This window comes from Pteropus alecto, unplaced genomic scaffold (genome assembly GCF_000325575.1).
Source record: "Pteropus alecto unplaced genomic scaffold, ASM32557v1 scaffold20, whole genome shotgun sequence".
In the NCBI taxonomy this organism is placed as follows: Eukaryota; Metazoa; Chordata; class Mammalia; order Chiroptera; family Pteropodidae; genus Pteropus; species Pteropus alecto.
This window is the reverse complement of record NW_006436298.1, coordinates 11,443,077-11,458,198: the sequence shown is the minus strand read 5'-3', so window position 1 is coordinate 11,458,198 and position 15,122 is coordinate 11,443,077. Positions and strand designations below refer to the sequence as shown.

Genomic DNA, 15,122 nt, shown 5'->3' with positions numbered 1-15,122 from the left:
ACACACACACACACACACACACACACACACACACACACACACACACACACCCTTCTGCACGTAGCTTCATCCGTCACCTCCAGGACTCCCAAGTTCACATCTCTAGCTCTGAGTACCATCTTGCATTTTAGCTTCCCTGGCATCTCCACTAAAATAAAATTCATCATTCTCTCCTCAACCCCCCATCTAGCCATACATGGAGACTTTCCTAGTTCTGTAAATATTACTTTTATTATCCCAGGCACATAGGAATGAAATTTCAGAACAATCTTTGACTTTCCAAATCCAATTGCTTAGGCCTAACTGAACTAAAAAATGTTTTGCTAAACTCTGTCTCGTAGTGTATCCATAACATTTTATTAAGGGAAAATAAGGATGTGTAACAGGTACACTGAAAGTTGGGTTTGTATTGGAGTTGGGAAGTGAAGACTCTGGTCCCCTCTCTGCCACTAGCACCCAAGAGTGACCTAGCTATTGGAACTCTGAACTGTTCTGGTGCTTACGGCCCAAACACTTTAGGCCACCAATGAACAAGCACTGAGTCATTTCAAAGAGAAGACAAAGACTATAAACATTAAAAAAAAAAAAAAAAAAAAAAGAAAAAAAAAGCCTAAAAAGTTTGCCGCCTGTGGGGAAAAGGCAGTTTAGGTGAAACCCTACTCTTTGGGGTTTTGGTTATATGCTGACAAATTCTTGAATATATTACTTTGTCATTTTCTATACTTTAAAAGGTCAAGGAAATCTGAAAAACTTCTTACCATCACTGCCTCGAGATGATATCGATTTCACATCAATGGACTCTTTCCTCCTGTTCTTGTATCTGAATGAATGAGACTCTAAGGGTTTCAGATGAGTAATGGAGAATTCACAGGTGAAATGTGGGCACATTTTCCCCCTCATCCTCCAAAGAAGATAAGTTTACTTTATAAGCACTATAAAATATTTTTTAAGATATAGTAAAGCACTTTCTCTTCAAATCATCACCACACATAGAATTTTCAGTCGTATTAGTTATAAAATGATGCCCTTTCTTGTGGTACATTACATCACAGAAATGGGGCTTAATATTATTCAAGGGTTATTTAGTTCCATTAATAACATATCTTTTTGAAAATAAACTTGGGAAATTTGGGGGGTGGGGCGCTCATTTTGACCCAAAGGACAATACATTTAACTGGATGGGGAAGGCCCTTAAGGGGATATTTGAGGAAATAAAATACTAGTGAAATCCACAGAGTTGAATTTACTTGAGAAACTAATCTGGACCAATTTTAGGCCTCTCTGGGAAGTCAGACCTCAGATGGTCTAGGTTCTCCTGAGGATGTGATTTCATCAAATGATGCATACTGCCAATCCCAGGAAGGAAGAGAAGGCAATTTTATAATCGAACAATTTCCAACAATTAAACTCGACTTTTGTCCCCATTTTCTGAGGGGAAAAATCACTTAAAAATTCTACATAAATCTTTGCAGACTTTGAATTTAACACTCAAAATGTGCTTTGACAGTGCAAGATCTAAGCAAACAGTGCATGCTACCGGTGAGGACCAAGAAATAAAATCGTCAAGGCAGCAGAGCTGTCTTCAGAAACATGCATTTCAAGGCATTGCTTCTTGTGTAAGTAACGCATGAGCAAGGAGAGAAACATAACCATAACAGAGAATTGCTCTTTACTATGCTAAGACAGAAGGCGGATATGCAGGTTCCAGCAGGGAGAATGCATTTCTTAGACACAAAGAAATGATCATGTTTCAAGAAAGAAAAAAAGATGCAACAATGCTTGTTTAAGAACTGTCTAGTGACACCAAGAAAGGTATAGGGAGTGTAATAGTTAAAAGGACCAACTCCAGAGCCAAAGTGCCAAAATTCACATCTCCACTAAGCCATCTAGTAGCTATGTAATCTTGAGAATGTTACTTCCCTGTGTCTCGGTATCCACACGTGTAAAGTGGGTATAGTTACAGCATCTCATTCATAGGCTGTTGCGACATATAAACGAGTTAATCCACGAATAGCACTCAGAACAGTGCCTGCTACGTAGTAAGTAATGTAGTTCATGTTGGCTATTATTACTATCTGCTCATTTGTATATGTACCTTCTTAGGCACACATGGAATCACATTATAATATTGTTCTACTGCTTGCTGTTTTCATAATATGTCTTAGATACTTATCTAGATCACCTTTCTAACCATCGAGTGTCCTAAAAAATCTGATTCAATTAAAAAATGGGTTAAATAAGTAACTAAACCTGAATTATATTTATACAGCATGAAGTGAAAGGCAGAATTTTTAAAAAGTTAATCTGAACACCATAGCCATGATCTATCCCTTTGCCTAATTTTGTCTTCCAGACTGCCTTAATAATTTTCCTGGTCTTAGATAGGAGTTTAAATATTTCGTTATAAAGACAAGTATACATAGTGAGTGGTACTTTAAATTATATTGTTAGGATAATATGGCATTTTTCAAATCCTCAGAAACTAATAGTATTCACTCGCAAAACATTCAGTTTTAGCCTATTCATGGACTTAATAATCATATATGTTCCTAGCATTAGTTTACCAGATAATAAATTAAATCTAACTTATTAAAGATTTAAGATTAAATTCAAGATTAAAGAACAGAAGAATTCCTCAAAATGTAGTTTCTAAATAAAACTAAAGTGGTAGGTTAGTTTCACAGCTGTGAGCCCAGGTTGACTGGCTGAATCCTAAATCATTCATTAGAAATTGTTCAAGACGAATAATGCTTATTCTTCTGGAAATTATCTCAGCCAAAATTAAGAGAAACTATAGCAATAACAATGATTAAAAGTTTGGAAAAATTCTTCAATAAAGGCCATTTAAATCAAAGAATTTGTTATTCATTCTCTCAACAAATGCTTGTAGAATGAATTTAAAAACCAGAGAAAAGGATAAAGGAGTTTTAGATAGCTGTACTCAATGGCAAAAAGGGATACAGTAGCACCAGTTTAAAAAAATAGCTACCACTTACTGAGCACCTACTATGCACCAGACACTGTGTTTTTAATGTTTACTTTATAGTAGTTATATCATCATTAAAACAATTCTGAAAGCTACATATTATAAACCTCATTTTACCAATGAGGAAATTTAAAGTTGGAGAGATTATGTAGGTAGCTCAAGGTAAAAGAGCTAAAAATGGCAGAACCATGTTTTCTAAGATGGGATGGTTTTAACTTATCAATGTTCTGTAAGTATTTGAGTGTCTACTAAGTGCAAAACAATGCCAGGCACTGTAAAGAATATGAAAATGTTGTTAACAGTATTTGGCACCCAGAAGCCCTTAAAGTTAATACTCTTGCTTAAAGAGTTAGAAGAAATAAATTAAAACATCTGAGAGAGAGAGAAGGGAGGGGGTTGGGGAGGAGGATACTAAACAGTTAAATACCAGGTACTGCTAGATAGTATGTACATTTTCTCCTTTAATCTGCATAACAATGACGTGGACAATGTTAATTCATTTTACAAATAAAGAAACCGAAGATCAGAAAGATCCAGTGAAATCTGTCTGAGTAGGCTAACATGTGGTCCATCCTGGAATCAAGGAGAGGGACTAAATAGTAGCCCAGGGTCTGACTTTATGCATTAGTGGCTGGGAAGCCACCACAGGGCAGAGGATGTGCTGTGTGTGTAGGAACGAGAATTTTAAATCTCTGGTAGCAGACTGATTTTTTCCTCTAACGACCAGAGAATTCCAGACCTTTCAAATGTAGAAATCATCAGGTCTAGCTCTCTCATTTTAGGGCTGGGGAAACCAAGGGTCAGACAGTCAGAGTCGTGCCCAAAGTAGGAGGCGGGGAGTGGGAAGCTGAAATGGTGACTCAGTGCTCCTGACTCCCAGGCCAGGGCCCATCCTCAGTGACCGACTGACTGCTGCTAAGAAAGGGAAGCTCAACTATGGTACAACAGCAATGTGCCTCCCCTGAACTTTTGGGCCACTCTCTAATTTAGGTTTGTTTGCTCTACATGGTCTCTAGCCAGCAAAAGAAAACCAGGAATAGGGAGGCATTAGGTAGAAAAGGTTGCCATGAATACATATTCAAAACTTTTCAAGGGATTCTGCTTTTATTCTGGCTTTCCATCCTTCTGCTATGAGCACTTAAAGTTTAGTGATCCAAGTTCTGGGGTGGTGACTGTCAATCTAGACTTCTTGAGAGTCATTTATAGACTTGAACCCACGAATGCCGTCTGAATGTAGAAGAGGGAAATTGAAGTATTCTCACCTGTCTGAGAATTGTCTCCTGAATCACGATGAACCTTGTGAATCTAAAGTTGTTCAAAAGTTTGGTAGAAACAAGAGAAATAGATTCAAAATATGGTATGAGTGACATTTCCAGCCAAACAATTTCATTTAAAAAATCTCTGAAAACTTCGAGAAAGCAAGAAGTTGCACAGATAACATAAACAGCTGAAAGATGTACACCAAGTGATAACACTATAAACGCTGTTACGTTCAGACACTAATACAATGGCTGAGCCCGAGAGCAGGATGATCCTACGATACTCAGAGGACGCACTCTCTAAGCAGGACAGCTAAATCTTCAGTCCGCTGTTCTCATTTTGACAGTCTACAGAAATGCAGAGAGACAAAAAGCTACAACAAAATTTAAGATTATATAAGGCTAATATACAACCTGTTTGTATTTCATACATGTTGTAATTTTTGTCTGTAAATAAAAGTAATCTGAATTTAAGCCTAAAATTTCTAAAAACCTTCCTAAAAAGCTCTTCAGATGCTTTATTATGGACAGGGTCAATTTACAAAATGTTTCTTCACAATGAAATCTGAATTTTAGATGCAGCTTAGCACCTAGTTCCTTCTCATTATCAGTTTTCGTGCATGTGTGCTGATGATTTTGTGCAATGCTCAATAAATATGTCAAATGATGGATGAAGTAATTAACACTAGAAATAATAAATATGCTTTCTTTGGGGTTCTAAATTTCCTGTGTTTGTGATTGACTGACACATTTTGGGGGGCTCAGCTAGCTCTATCACACTTATCATCATGCCGCTTTCTTGCTAAATCCACCTACTTCTAGTTGCTCAGCTCATCAAGCATTTGTAGCCACTCAGTGAATAAGTTAACTTGAGAAACATGCCAGGTGAGTGTGTAGGGCTGTCTATGGAGGAAGATTAGGATGGTTTAGCAATATCATCAACTGTGAGAGCCAGAAGTCCCATTTATATATATCACATGCAGGTAAAATGCTCCAGCTTGACTGAACCATTGAAAAATAATCATCTGAAACAGAAGTATTAAAAGAGGTGTTTTCTATGAATTACTCTGCACAGTCTATTCCACATAATTACAAAAACAATTACATGGCCAGCCTATGTGAGATCTTGGTCTTAATGTGATTAAGGGCTGTGACTTATTTACCCCATAACTATGGAACCTTTTCATTTCTCCTGTAAATAACTGCTTTTGTTTTTCCTTTATAAAGTCCATTTGCTACAAAGCTGAGCGCAGTGTGAATTTCTGATACTACACCAAATGAATACAACTCTTGCCTTGCAAACTATCTCAATCAGCTTTCGTTCAAAAGCAAGTAATCTTTAAACACTTGGCTTTTCTCTCTGAATCATAACACAATACATCTCTCCATTAGGAACAAAGTCTCACAGCCTCCCCAGACTACACACAATAAACCCTCTCTTGTAGTTTATTGGCCCCCACAGGCCAGCGACTGAACTGTGGAGCTCCTGGAAGGTCAGCGTGGGCTTTGCGTTCTGTCCAAATGAAACCAGACGAAGCTCAAAGTCCAGCAGATGCACAGCCTAGCCCTGCCCCTTGGGCTGAAAAGGGGGAGTAGAGCAAACAGGGAGTCGGGGAGAGGAGAGGTGCTGGGCCCCCAGATGCACAGCCTAGCCCTGCCCCTTGGGCTGAAAATGTGCCCTGGTCCCAGAGGGGGAGTAGAGCGAACAGGGAGTGGGTGAGAGGAGAGGTGCTGGGCCCCTCTGCTGAGGCGGCTCTGGTATTTCTCCACATGGTGCTGCATTTGGCACATTCTGAGCTGAACGCGCCACACCCACCCCAAGCCCATCATCCCCCATTGGCTCATCCGCCTCTGGTGGGCCCTCTCCTACAGACAGCACAGAGACTAGAAATACTCCTTGACTGACCAACCGACCACCTTTCACTTGCTTCACCAGCCGAAGAGCTATGGGCTGTCTCAGCATCTGCTTTCCAGGACCCTATATCATGACTCACTTCATGATCCTCTGTGACAAGAGCGGCACCTGAGGACCTTTCACCTGTCACACCCCAGCAGGGCTGTTTCTATCAAAGCTTCCTGACTCAGGTTGCCTACGTGCCTCTTCTAAATACCCCGTTTACAGCTAATGACCCGCTAGGAGGAAAAACTTATTTTAGAATTTTCTTCTTGGAGGTCTAAACCCATCAGTCATTTATAACTTGGTGTGAATGATTCCACTAAAATTACTTCCTCATAATTCTCAGTCAAGCTCACTGAGGAAATAAACAGGAATGAGTGGTTCTGTAGTGTGGTGTCTTCTGGTGGGCAGCTTCGGGGAAGTCCATGGCCCTGAGGACTGTAGGGCAGGAAGAGAGAGGGACCAGCTTCTCATGACAACAGCAGCCATCTTTCAGATGTTCGCCACATGCAAGCAGCTTCACATTTGTAACCTGGTCATCACAATGTCCTTGCAAGGGAGGAAGGATCATCATTCCTCTGACAGATGGGGAAACTGAGGTTTCACGAAGTTAAGGGACTTGCCTGAGCCTCGCAGCTAGTACATGGCAGAGCCTGATTTCATACCAAGCTTCCTCTAGCTCTAAAACTATTTCCTCTTTGTCACATTGCTCTCTACAGTGAGGCCTCAGAAGGAAAGTCCTGGGCTCAAGCTTGTTAAACTGGGGTCTGAGGACAATAGCCCCTGGGTCAGTGCAGGCCTTTGTTTGAAATATATCTTTCTTTCAAATTTTGGGGAAGGTATAAATCTCTGCTATTGATAGGTTTTGTTACATGCATGCTAAAGCAAAGAAAAATCATAATTCAATGTCTCCATGTCAGCCAGCTTCTCTGGAGTATAGTGCTTCTGTTGTTTTTCCTTTTGTGAAAGAAAGCTTAAAGTATAGAATATGTCCACATAATGACTGGGAATTTTGATGCTGTGTGCCCCAGAGAGAATCGCAGGCTGTAGCACGAAGTTTCTGTGAAGTGAATGCTACCAGCCTTGTCCTGTGCCACCCTTGCCAGAGCACAAAGCAAGTCCTTGGAAGCCTACAGTTTGTTTTTGGAAAGGAAATTCATAACCTTGAATCTTTAATTACTTAAAATACATAGGTTCCCACAGATGTTGCTGTCCTTGTGCTACGCGCTTTGTTTACAAACACCTGATCAAGTTTGGCTCTAAAAATCACTACAAATTATGTGTGTGTGATGTTTCGGTGTCCTCCGTTTTCTTCTTCGAGAACAATCCTTTAAACATTATATTTTCTCTATACATTCACCAGAATATCTAAAACAAAAAAGAAATTTCATCAAGGATGTGCAGTAGCTAGAGGGAGTCCAAAATTGTGCAACTGCTATGAAAAAAGGCCTGTCAGTTTCTTATAAAATTAAACATAGACCCACCCTATGACTCAGCTCCTCAGTATTCAGTTCCACTCCTGAGTCTTTACCCAAGATAAACAAATATATATTCACAAAAAGACTTGTCTAAGAATGTTCAAAGGAGTCAAAAACTGGAAATAGCCCAGAAGTCCATCAACAAGAGAAATAAACTGTGGAAGAATGATGCAATGGAATACTACTCAGGGATGAAAAGGAAAAAGGAAAAAAATTACTGATCCATACAACAAGGATGCATCTCAAAACATGACGAGTGAAAGAAGCCAAACCTGAAAGAGCGGACACTGTATAAAGCAAAACTTGACAAGGAAAAACTAATCTATGGTCATATAATTCAGAACTGCATCACCTCTGGGGGTGGGAGTGGAGGCAAGAGGAACAGGGAAGGGACACAAGGGAACTTTTGGCGTGGTAAGGTTTAGTGTCTTGTTGGGGTCTGGGTTGCAGAGATATGTGCATTTGTCAAAACTCAAGGAACGCTATACTTAAGATTTGTGCATTTCACTGTATGTAACTTTTACCTAAAAAAAGAACCCCGAAACGAATACTAAGCTCTTAAGACTACGCATGCTAAAGCACCAAAGAGTAAAATGTCCTGATGTTTACAACTTAGTTTGAAATCTATCAAAGAATCAGATGGACTGATGGATAAATCCAGGGATAAGGCAAAATAATTCTTTAACTCTTCTATATGTTTGAAAAATTTCATGTAAAAATGTTGGGAAAATTATATGTTCAACAGAATATGGATCGATGGCTAAAAATTAGAAGTTTGAAATATAATTTGAAAATCTGTGAAAACACACAGATTTGGAATGGAGGAAATTGAGAACAGCCTGAACTCAGCGAGGTGAATGACATGTCACGGTCCCTGGATCTCTGGACCATGAGCCTGGGCATGGAGATGATGTGCCACTTCAGATCATAACTAGGGCACTATAGATAGCAGTAGCAAACTTAGAAGATTTACCTAGGTAACTTTAATATGTTGATTTTAATAATTTTACTGACTTTATGATTTATAGAGTAACAAATAAACCTAAATCCTGATCTCTCCTATGGCAGAAACACTCCAAAAAGTAACTATAATGAACACATCCCTCTTAATATATGTTTTAAATCACTTTTTTAAAAAAATGAAAAATCATGAGACTTTAGCAATTAAAATGAGTCATGGCCAAGATCAGTACAATAATAAGCAAGCAAGCAAATATTAGATACTTTCTTTAACATTCATTTCAGAATCACCTTGTGAATGTGAATGGCATTTGGTAGAAATGTTTGAGTCTGCTTTTGTCATTATTGAATGACAACATCATAAAAGGCATCAGTCACAATTAAAAGCACCAGGTATCCCAGTATGTGAGCCAGGGGGTCATCCTTGAGGCTTTCTTTTCTCTCACTCCCATGTCTAAGTCCATTATCAAATCCTGTAAGATGTCCCTTCTAAATACTTCTGGTTTCACTACTTTTCTCCATTGTCAGATTGCAGGCTACCGCCAGCTCATCTGAACTTGGCAATACTCCAATCCATTCTAAATTCTTCAACCAGTGAAATCTTGCAAAACTGTACATTTAATCCTGTGATTCTCATGCTTAAAATGCATACATCCTACTGTTCCTAGGGTCAAGTCTCATGTGACAGACTATGAGGCTCTGCAGTGTGACCTGGCCCCTGCCGGCTCTCAAGCAGTACTGCTGTCCTGGGCTCTTAGGAGGCCATACTGGCCTCCTTTCTATCTAATTTTCCAATGCTTTTTACTACCTCAAGGCCTTTGCACATGTGACTCCTCTGCCCAGGAAGCTTACCAATCCATTCTCTTTCCTATGCCTATTTGTCCTCCATATCTTAGCTGAAAGGTGATATCCACAGGGACATCTTCCAAGATATTTCCTGCCCATCCCAGTCCCTCATGAGGTCAAGTCCTTCTGTCACATATTCTCAATAGACTTTTCACTTTTTGTATTTCTTATAGTTCAAAACTTTGTACTGTTTGACTGTCTGTTGTCCTTCCGAACTAAGTTCTATTTAAGCAGGAGTTGTGTCTCATTTGATTACCTTTGTACACTGAGTGCTAACACAGTCCCTGGTACAAAGAAGCTCAATAAATATTAGTTCCTAAGAGACAGAGATTAATCAGCCTCTTCACCTTGTAGCTTGTGGTGAATACATTGTTGTTAATGATTTGGCCGTCATATTGGTCTCTGTTGACCAATATACTTAATATTCATGTCTCTGAAGACATGAATTTGCAAAGTGTTTCATGGTAACATACCTATAAAGAAAATTTCTGCGAAACATGTTCTTTAAAAACAAAACAAAACAAAAAACAACAAATACAGTATTGACTAAAAAATACATCTGTGTGCTTTGATAGTACCAAATCTACAACTGGCAAAAGAGTTGGTGTGATGGCAAAAAACCAGTGGCATCAAAAACCTGAATGCATCCTCATCCCTGAACCAGTTCCCTGCACCTCTTGGAAATTCTTTGCTATGTTTCTCATTGTATTCAACAGACCATATTATTAAAAAAGAAAAAAAGAAAAAAAAAAGATTGTTCGTATCTATACATACACATTTGTAATGAAATGAGAATTAACTTTGAAATATTTCTTGATTATACAGAAGAGCACTGGCTTTGATGGAAGAAGATTCTGATCAAAGTTTTCAAACTTCGGTTGCTTTTGTGTCTCCCTTTCCCTCTACCAATATTATGAAAAGGGGTAAAAATCTGTTTAAGATGAAGAAAAGCTATTCTCTTAACTACTATTCTCTTAACTACTCAGTGTAGTTTACAGTCGATTTATCAAGCAATTTTTTTTTTTTTTTAAAGATTGAACATGCCTGATCAACTTCATGACAAAACTGAATGCTTTCATGTATGTGATGACTTCAGGGATGAAGTAGAGACTGAATGCTGGGAACTGAGTCATTTGAGACCCTCCCTTCATTTACATGTAATGAAAATGATAGCGTGTGTGGTACAGTGCAGAATTTCTTTGATCATCTTTCTTTACTGAATATGCTTTGATGAATATTTCCTCAGATGGCAAAAGTATCTGATGCATAAATCAAAGATTTTTTCTATTGCTCTATTTTCAGAAACCACTTGGAGATACACTTCTCAAAATTCTCCCACAAATGGCAAACAAACAGCAAACAGTGTCCCCAAACATGGGAACAAAACACTTCATGCAACATTCTGGATCCCTGTCCTCAGCGATTACCTTTACGTAGCCCCAAACGCCATGGACAAGCTGTTGCTGCTGTTCTCATGTATTCTGAGTCTAGGTTAGCAACCAGCCAGAGGCAGAATTGCACGGATGCCGACGTTGATCTTTGGTGTCAGATCTCTTCACTTCAGTAAATTTCATGAGCCTAAAAGACTCAATACAACATCGTCTCTCCCCTTTTATCTTGAGGGTAATTTAAAATGTTACTTATATCAAAGCAACATGCATTGGTTTGATATAAATGAAAATGCATATGAATTTTTAAGGTCACACAAGATTCAAAAGAATTCTAAGCTTTTTTTCTCCCACATTCTTTACCTTATGCCAGACAAGTGTGGATATATCTCCTCCACTGTTATTTTCTTGGAAATATTTTAGCATTCTTCTCCTGTGCGATGCCAGATCTAGCATGTTCAGGTATTACTGGCATCCCTTGGTCAAAATGTCTCTCACCTCAGTGCTAGTGCCCACTGGCCGTACATTCAACATGCATTTGCGAGAGCCTTTTACACAGAAGTATTCTCATTATGTAGTCTAGTGATAATCATTTTTGTATCCTTATCTCATGGAAAAACACTTAATGCAAGCTGCCATTCAGGCTTAAATGATTTATCTTTTTTCCCTTGTCCAGTGTCTCTTAATGGCTTTCAAATACCTACAGTGTAAGCACCACTTTGCTTCATACTCAAAATGTTGAGTTTTCTAATATGGAAATATTAGAGTGGTTCTCAAACTTCAGCATGAATCAGAATCACCTGAAGGGTTTCTTAAAACAGGTTGCTGGGCCCCACTCCCAGAGTTTCTGATTTGCTAGGTCTGGGCAGGGCCTAGAATTTGGCTCTCTCACAAGTTCTCGGGTGAGGCCAAGGCATCACACCTGGGGACCACACTGCACTAGGTGACGCCTCTCTGGTGCTCTGTGCATTGGCAGCACTGGCAGCACCTGCTAATTAAAACTACCAACTCTCAGGCTCACTCCAGACTTGCTGAATCAGAATCCACATGTTAACATTTAATCTTCAGGTGATTTGATTACATATGACAGTTTGAGAAATACTCATTCAAGTGGAAAAATCATAAGCTTGCCAACAGATCTTTTGATATCTTCATTTCTGGTTGTATGAACTTGGGGAACTCATGGGCTTCACCAAATCTGTTTCCTTATGAGTAAATGGCAAACACTGTCTACTTTTTAGGAGCCAAGAGGATCAAATGAGTGCAACATGCCTAGCCTGGTAGCTCTCAGACTGTCTTTATATTGAAACCACCTGGAAGACTTATAAAACCACACTGCTGGGTTCTGCCCCCACAAGTTGTTTCAGTAGGTCTGGGTCATGGCCGGGGAGTTTGTGTTTTCTAACACGTTCCCTGTGAAGCCTGAGGCTGCTGATCCAGTGGCCATTCTTTGAGAACCATTGGCCTAGCCTGGAGCGGTGCCCAGATTATTATGCTGGTTCTCTTTGCTTTTTCTTTCATAGACATATCCTTTATTTCCGAGAATTTGGATTCCGTGATGTTTATACTGCTTGCTATTTCAGGATTGATTTTAGTTTACAGAAATCTTCCTTTAGAGCATACACGCTGCGCACATGGGGTGTGCTCTCTTGAGTGCTTTACACATAAGCAGCATATTTGTGTTTCTCACTTTTATGTTGTCATTCCTCTAGCCTGTGTCCCCTTGCGCTCTGTGACAAGGAGAAACACATATAAATAGCTTCAAAAAGAAATTTCAGTTTGCTTAAAGTTTCTTGTTCTTAAAGACTTGTCAATGACTGATGGCACTTTTGCTAAACATTTTTATGTGTAAACTCATATGCCTGCTCGATTTTGTCAAGAGAATGAGGGGATTGTAAACATCTAACATTTTTCCCACTCTTGTTACATTGGCACTCAACAGAGAGTCATTAAACTACTTAATGACACCAGGGCTTCATCTGCGCTGCAATTAGCGCAAGACAGAAGCAATCAGCAGGACCTTCCCTTAATAAATCAGACCCTCTGAAAGCTCATGCAGAGACAGGACAGCACAAAGGAAAAATCAGTAACAATGAGACAACAGAAGAGTGAAATGGCTTTATCACTATGTGTCCTGGGGTTCTGAAAATGCTGTTCATTAGATTCTTTGTTTACATTTTTTTGAACTATCACCCTCAAGAGAAAAGGGGCTTCTCTAAATGATAGCCCATCTTCTGATTCAATCCAAGAAATACTTATTGGGCCTGTGAGACAAAGATGGTTAGGAACTAGTCCCTGCTCTCAAGGAATTTACTAATAAGAGACAAAAACCAAGTCACTGTCACAGTGAATTTAAGCATTCAGTAAGTGTTAGTTAAGAGTATACTATGTGCCAGGCAATATTCTGGGCATAAGGATGTAAGGGAGAACAAGACTCTCAGGAAGTTGGTTCAGAAGTGCCAAAAAGAGCATTTCTCAAAGGGTGGGATGCTGAGGGGTTCAAAGGTGAGCTTAGGACATTCCAAAACTTCACACTAAATAACCTTGAATTATTCATTCAAGTCATTTGTGCTTCAATGTCTTTCCAAGCTTTCTGAGTATTTTATTAAGGAGAAAGCCTCAGGTTGGTGCTGTTATGTCTTTAATACCTACCTCTTTCCAAGGAGAAGGGGCTCATTCTCGGAGCATTCAGCCAATAGCAGTGGCTGTCTAGAATTTAATAACATTATGAGTTTTTTTTCCTATTATATCTATGTTAACTGTTATCTTCTATTATGGTAGTGATTGTGGTATTCCACTTTATAGTAGTGATTACTGTGGTGATATAAAGTTTTGAAAGTGACTGCTTCTAAAGAAAAAATATTAAATATGAATAGGTCAGGTCATGCCTGAATATAGAAACAATCAAGGTTCAGGAGTGACTGAAGTCTGGGAAATAGAGTCATGAACAATATGCCCACCCTGCCCGCCTCAAATGCCCTGGCTTCAGGGGAGACGAATCAGGCCAGTGTGAAGAATGAGGCTTCGTGAGAGAGATGGAAAAGCATGAACAGGGCTTTTGGATGTGGACGTTAACATTCCAATTAAGACACAGTGATGTTGGAACTGATTTAAAAAATCAAAACTCAATAAATTTAATGAAAAATGTGAAGGAACTATATAATGAAAACTACAAGACCCTATTAAAAGAAATCGAAGAAGTTACAAAGAAATGGAAAGATATTCCATGTTCTTGAATTGGAAGAATCAACATAGTTAAAATGACCATATTACCTAAAGCATTATACACATTTAATGCAATCCCCATCAAAATCACATCGGCATTTTTTAAAGAAATAGAACAAAAAAATAATCAGATTTGCATGGAAGCACAAAAGACCCCAAACTGCCAAAGCCATCCTGAGAAAAAAGAACAAGGCTGCAGGCATCACTCTGCATGACTTCAAAATATACTACAAAGCGACAGTAATCAAAACGGCGTGGTATTGGCATCAAAACAGACACATGGACCAGTGGAACAGAATCAAGAGTCCAGAAGTAAACCCATATTTATATGGGCAAATAATTTTCGACAAAAAAGCCAAAAACATACAGTGGAGAAAAGAAAGACTCTTTAATAAATGATGCTAGGAAAACTGGAAAGCCACCTGCAAAAGAATGAAATTAGACCGCTGTCTATCACCACACACCAAAATTAACTCAAAAGGGATTAAGGACCTGAACATAAGACCTGAAACAATAAAATGCATAGAAGAAAACATAGGAATGAAACTCAAGGACCTTGGACTTAGAGAGGATTTTATGAATTTGATCTCAAAGGCAAGGGAAGTAAAAAATTAAAATAAACAAATGGGACTATATAAAACTAAAAAGCTTCTGTACAGCAAAAGAAACCATCAACAAAACAAAGAGGCAACCAACTCAATGCAAGAAGATATTTTAAACAATACTTCTGATAAGGGGCAAATCTCCAATATATATATATAAAACCTCATATGACTCAACAACAACAAAACAATTCAATTAAAAGATGGGCAGAGGACTTGAAAAGACACTTCTCCCAAGAAGACATACAAATGTCCAATAGACATATGAAAAGATGCTCAACTTCATTAGCTATTAGAGAAATGCAAATAAAAACCACGATGAGATAACACCTCAGACCTGTTAGATTGGCTATAATCAACAAGGCAAGTGATAAGTGTTGGAGAGGTTTTTGGGGAAAAGGAACCCTCAGACACTGCTGGTGGGACTGCAAATTGGTACAGCCGCTATCTACTTTTTAAATCTTGGATTCCCAGTGGCACT

The 15,122-nt window shown here is 38.9% G+C and overlaps 1 protein-coding gene across 1 annotated transcript in view; it reads right to left on the bottom strand.

Moving 5' to 3' along the window:
• PDE8B (phosphodiesterase 8B) overlaps nucleotides 1–15,122 on the bottom strand; it is a 215,120-nt gene that overhangs the window by 19,694 nt on the left and 180,304 nt on the right. The window contains exons 11-12 of the mRNA XM_025047845.1: nucleotides 4,249–4,291; nucleotides 759–836 (exon numbers count right to left, since the gene is read on the bottom strand). Of these exons, the coding sequence (XP_024903613.1) occupies nucleotides 759–836; nucleotides 4,249–4,291 (121 nt within the window). The remainder of the gene's footprint in view (nucleotides 1–758; nucleotides 837–4,248; nucleotides 4,292–15,122) is intronic.